Source organism: Limulus polyphemus, unplaced genomic scaffold, assembly GCF_000517525.1.
Source record: "Limulus polyphemus unplaced genomic scaffold, Limulus_polyphemus-2.1.2 Scaffold630, whole genome shotgun sequence".
Lineage (NCBI taxonomy): Eukaryota > Metazoa > Arthropoda > Merostomata > Xiphosura > Limulidae > Limulus > Limulus polyphemus.
Genome location: NW_013666240.1, coordinates 372,077 through 378,378, shown reverse-complemented (window position 1 = coordinate 378,378; position 6,302 = coordinate 372,077). Strand labels below are relative to the sequence as shown.

General features: G+C 30.2%; 1 protein-coding gene across 2 annotated transcripts in view; it reads right to left on the bottom strand.

The window, feature by feature from the left end:
• Window positions 1-5,115, bottom strand: part of LOC106459574 (protein RMD5 homolog A-like) — a 31,083-nt gene extending 25,968 nt beyond the window's left edge. For both annotated transcript variants that reach the window (XM_022386080.1, XM_013919201.2), the window contains exons 1-3: window positions 4,858-5,115; window positions 2,121-2,266; window positions 766-903 (exon numbers count right to left, since the gene is read on the bottom strand). In XM_022386080.1, coding sequence (XP_022241788.1) covers window positions 766-903; window positions 2,121-2,266; window positions 4,858-4,993 — 420 coding nt within the window. In that variant the 5' untranslated portion in view covers window positions 4,994-5,115. The remainder of the gene's footprint in view (window positions 1-765; window positions 904-2,120; window positions 2,267-4,857) is intronic.
• Between the last annotated feature and the right edge of the window lie 1,187 nt (window positions 5,116-6,302).

Below are 6,302 nucleotides of genomic sequence, written 5' to 3'. Positions count from 1 at the left end.
GTAAACCTTTTTCGATTTACAGTATTTTCTTATTTTGAAAGTATCAAACTGAATTTTTGTTCAGTAAAAATCTTTCAAATGCGACTGTAGCTTTTTTCCCCAAAAACTTTATCTTCAAAATAAGGGTGCATTTTATACACCGGTGCATCTTATATTCTGAAAAATACGGTACTACTAGGCCAGTGACATTTGTTATAGGCTGGTAAAAGGGAAGGTAAGTTTACATTCTAACAGTGACAACAGTTATATGAAAAGTCAAATATAGTTTCTTGGTATCAGGCCTAAAAAAAAGAAGAGAATCATGCATAGAATTTAGTAAAAACGTTCTTTGTGAATTTTCCTTCAATTTTTTTTTCTTTTATAATTCAAGACAAGAGAATAATGCCAATCTAAACAAGACTGAACAAGATAATACATATGTGTTTTCATTAATATTTACATTAATTTCTCCTGTATATAGGTCTTATAAAAGTATACTCACATATTTTTTTAATAATTCAAATAAATGATGAAACTATTTCTCATTTAAAGAATCTTACTTGTAAAATGTGTATTATGTAATAGTGTACAAGTTTCAAATCCCAGGAATTTAACACTTATGACTGTTTTTCACCAAAATGAATTACTACTTTCCATTACATTTACATATGATCCAAAACAGAATTTTTGTATGTAATGATGTATATAACCTAAATGAAATGTAGATTACTTGAACCAATATTGCCTGAAATAATAAACAATGATAAAGATTTTTTGCTATCATACTCGAATGAGTTCTTCAGCTATATCCAGCATGCCATGCCGTAGGAAGTGTTCAATCACTACCCGATTTAACGACTGTTGACTTTCTTCTTCTCCAAAGACCTTTTCACTACTTGTACTACCAAAGTCTGGAACGAAATTCTGTAAATAAGATCATTCATTAGCTAAATTTGCTGATATAAAATACTAGGTCTATCAGGCTGTAAGTAGGATGCTACAATTTTACAGATTTAGATTAGTTGGGCAAATGGCATTAACTTATGAGAAGTGTAAGGTTATACATGTTAGTTACGATCAAATAAATTGTACATATACCTCAGTTAGAAATCTTTTAAATTATGTTGATGAGGAAAAGATATAATTTAAAGACAACTGAAATATCACTTGAGTGCACTCTTCTTACTTGCTATTTTAAACTTGGGGAATCCCATTGGAAAATGTGCTAACAAACTACCATAAAAACCTTATCAGTGGAATATAGAAGTACTTTCAGCCAGTATTATTTTTTATAATTTTGACCTGATGGTAATGAAAATGATAGTGCCTCTTAATGAACACTGATTAAACACTAGTTAAAACCAGTTAGGATATTAACAAAATGAAATATGTCCAATCAAGAGAAATATGTGCATGGAGTACTGCTTTGTGCCCTGTGTTAAACTTCTTGAGAAACAGTAAATAAGTTTAGAAAACTAAAACTGATATAACTGTAAATGTGCAAAACATTCTATCACTCTTAGTATTATAATTACAATGCATCCAAGCCAATACATCTACTATTTATTTCCAGTATTGAAAATATTTTTGAAATCAAAATGTCATATAAAATGATAATACGGTCTTAGCTCGTAATGTATTGTGTAATTTAATATACTCCTCATTTTACAATATATGTCTAAGAAGTACGGTGTATGCAACAAAATAAAAACAAGCATTATAAAATACTGTATCAGTTAAATCTCTAGATTATTTTGGAACATATAACAAAAAATTAAAAATTCTTTGTAATTTGTTTAATATCAATGGTGCACTCACAAGGCTTGCAACAATTTATGGCACTTGAGGAGTTTCATCACTTTACTATACACAACCAAGTATTGCTTAACTATTCTTGGTGACATTTCCTTCAAATTTACAATAAGTTATACAAGTTAGCCTTCCAACCATCAATATTTGGTAGTCTAAAGTGAAAAAATTTGGTAAGAGCAGATAATAATGACAATTTTTCAATTTACAAATTCTACATTAGAAACAATGCAATTTCTGTGAAAACTCAAAAAAATAAAAGAAATGGATAATATTAATACTTAAAAATGAAGATGACAAAATTTTATTTTAATAGCTGTAAATACATCTACCTTATCAATGGCTTTTCCTACTTTTGAAACAGATCCATGCAGATCCCTGTGTTCTGTAGTTATGGCTGTAATGACATCTTTTACTCTTTCAGCACACTGGGTCAACAATAAAGCTTGTGATGGTGTGACTTCTTGATCATATGGTGCTAAAGTTATTTTCAAAACAGGTGAATATATATATATATATATATTTGAAAAACACACATGGAAAGTTTCTTTGTTAACCAACAAAAAACAAATTACTCTTTGAAGTTGTAGCATCTATCTGCATAATTACACACTGCTTCAATTTGTACCATTGATCTGATGACCAAAACAGAGTTACTGCTACTGCTATCAAAGTACCTTAATTTACAATCTATAAGCTGTGTTCAAAACCAAATAAAAGGGTATTTATTGTAAAACTTATAAAAAATTAAAATTTTACACTACTTATTAGCTACTATACTTTAGTTAGTTGTTTTGGATAAATTTCCTAATAAATTATGCTAGGTAGATCCAAGTTGAATTTGATTTGTAGGAAAATTAAAACTTGGGTAAGCTGTTGTGCTGACCTCTGGGGTAATTTTTGCAAGCAGTAAGATTTCAGGACACAGAGTTAAAATGTGTAAAACTCAAACACAACTCTAATTCAGGCAGTGTTATTTTTTCTTTGAGTGGTTGGCCTATGGAATAGTTTATGTTAAGATGTTTAGAAGCTGCAACATTTAAGGAGTTTAATAGAAGACTGGATTGGTATTTTATAATAAAAAAAAGATTTCTTTATGTAGTTCTGAATAAGATGGTATAGAAAACAAGGTAGTCTTGATGAGCCAAATAGACTCTTATCTCTTGAAATAAACTATATTGTGCATAAACCAACAAATAAACAAAGTTTTCTTTATCACACCAGAGGCAGGAATAGTTTTATTTTTTATGATTAGATTCCACACACACATTGTTAAAAACTTTAGGGATTTCATTTCCTCTTCTCCATATTCATTCTTTACTGTATGTGATACCTTTGCTATTTGTTAAAATGTTTCTGTAGCACTCAAATTTTCTGTCACATGCCATCTTTATGTGTTTTTTTATTCTATTGATCATATCAGTGCACTGGTTATCCACCAAACCTAATTTTGCTTACATATCATACCTTATTTGAACTTTATTTTCTTTTTCTCACTTCATTATGGATCAACGTGGCAGTTGATCACATCAGTACACTGGTTATCCACCAAACCTAATTTTGCTTACATATCATACCTTATTTGAAGTTTATTTTCTTTTTCTCACTTCATTATGGATCAACGTGGCAGTTGTGGCTATTTTGACAAGTGATTGGTAATATTTTGTACTATATGCAATGAAGAAATGCAGTATGACATGTCACCAAAAAGCATCCAGGCATTCGATCAAACATAACTCTGAGAATCACTTGTCAACCAACACTTATCAGATAGAAATTATATGGCTACTATTTCATGTATTCTATAATCAAAGCTACCAATATCCTACGTATTTCAGGTCTTAAACAATTGGAGCACGATTGGCAGAAACACATTATATGTCATACAAGTTATCAGAAAATGAGATTCCAACCAGTGGATCTAAAATTCCACACACTGTGTGGGCATGTCAACAATTATTTCTACCCTGTAACAAACTAAGTCAACTGTTATTTTCTGCACAAGAATTTAGTCAATAACTCACTATACAACATCACAAACTGAATACACAAAGCTCACTATACTTTTAGTTTTACAAACACAATAAATTTCCAACAGAGAAAATATAATTATTAGAAATTTAATCATAAGCATATCAATAGTCAATTTTAGTTAAGCTTGTAACAGTCAAATATTACCCAAAATTTACCAATTCTCTCTAGAATTAAGATTTACCCTCCATGTTAACTTACTTATTAGATGGATCATTACTTTTAATTTTATTAAAACCATTCAATTCTTCATAGAAAGTCCTGCCTAGACAAAATAAATATTCTGCAACATGAATGAATGTCAACTTAAATCCATGATCAATTTGAGATCTTTATCAGTACCTAACATTTTCCAGCATTTAATAATTAACTGTATAAGAATCACTGAACTCAAAAGAATGTCTGAAATAACAAGGGAAAACCTCAAGGCACTTCCAATCAAAGAACAAATGAAAAATAGTTTCCTTGGTATCAATTCCTTTATAATTGGTTGAAGTGTTTGACTCAATTTTCAGAAAATGTAATATTTGTCACAGATGGAGAAACAGACTTATATCTGTTTTTTGCTGTTGATCTACTAGTAGTAGTACTAGCAGTAACAATCATAGCTGTACTAAAGTTAGCTTGGCTTAGCATACTAACTGATCAAGTGCTGGAGAATGAGGAGTACCATTACCAATAATGTTTTTAATTTAGCTAAAATATTTTTACAGTATATGCAACTATATTAAGATTATCGTGTTCTTCCAATAAATTTCAATGTACTACTAGTACTACGACTAATATCATATTAGTTTTATTACAATTTTCTGTCTGTAACTGGTATGAACTTCAAGTTTTCTTAGCATTGAGTCAAACTCTTGAGTGGAAATACTATTAATAATATATCGTATGGCAGCTACATAGTTCACGTTTTGAACTGGATGAATAAAAAAAATTATAATTATAAAACCAGAACCTGAGCATGAATTTCGAGTTAGACTTATTTATTTACACTTGTCTGAATAGAATTACGAGATCTACATAAGCTAAACATGCCTTGGTTCAATTCAATTTGTAAAGTCTGGACAAATCCAACCAAGTCTGCTAATGTTGTTTTAGATTGTTCATTGAAAGCGAGATACTTTGTTAAGACTCTGTCGACTTCCTTTTCCACAGCAAAGCACGAATCCATCTTTCCTAGATTTTCCACTTTCGTTGCGGATCTTCGGTTCAACGAAAACTAAAGTTCATGGATAATATTATGAACGATAAAACACAAGAGCCAGCTAAACAAACCATCTCACACCTGAAGGAATTTACAATAAAAAAACAACAAAAAAAAACCATTCTAACTGTTACACAATTGGGGATGTTTTTTTGTTTTTTTTTACAAAATGGAAATATGTATTTATCACCTTTTAATAAATAAGTTTATGGGTAAGAAAATTTATTTTTTCCGTTGGTCGTTAGATAGTTCTTTTTTTTTAAACTTGACCTAATACATTTCACGAATCCAGGAAAACTAAAAAAATGACGAAGTAAGACATTTAGACATCACTTGTTTATTGTAAAAATAAAACAATAACTTTCTCCATTATATATCTAGGCCAGTTTAATATACTCCATTATATGAACTTTATAGATCTAGGCCTATTTTATCAAAATTTTAAATCTACTTCATTACTTGACCTACATAGATCAAGGTTTATCATATTACCAGTTTAATTTACTCCATTATGTGACTCGCATGGTAACCAGACAACTAGACAATTATTATGTGTCTAAATGTCCTACTTCCTCATTTATTAGGTGTCTAATTGTCCGGCGGCTAGTTCTCCGGTTACCACACTTTCACATTATAATGAGTGTTATTTTCTAGAAGATTAATTGTCAACCTGGACCCGAGGTCAGCAAGCAACCCTTCAAAGAAGAGCTTTTTTTTTTTTTGTCTAAGACTAAAACATTTGGACAGCATGTCCTAAATGGTCTAACATAAAAAAAGGGGGGTGGAGGATTTAAAACGGTAAAATCTGGGGTTCAGTTACTCTCGGTGGATTGTTTTTTATTTTGTCTAAGTCATTTTAGAAGTTAGCTAGAATGTTAAAAGCGCACCTGTTTTCTAAATAGAAAAAATTCAAATTTTGATATTAAATTCTTAACATCAGTTGTGCCTGAAAAATTCATAACTTTTCTTCACAGTAAGAGTAAACCCCGAGAACTGCATAAATCTCCTTAAAGAGCCGCAAATTGCTGACCCCTGACCTATATGACCAGAATAGATTCATATTAACCATTTGTATCCAGACACTTACTAGAACACTATTAAACACACAAGTATAAAAATGTAGTCATGTATTAACTTTGATTTATTTTAATAACAAACACCTCTGTGGAAGATATATTTGTCAATCGAATATACAAGCGTTTTTTTCTTCATTTTTAGACTAACATTATTTCGTCATCAGCCTTTTTTTGTCTCAGTATATTACAGTCACTCAGTT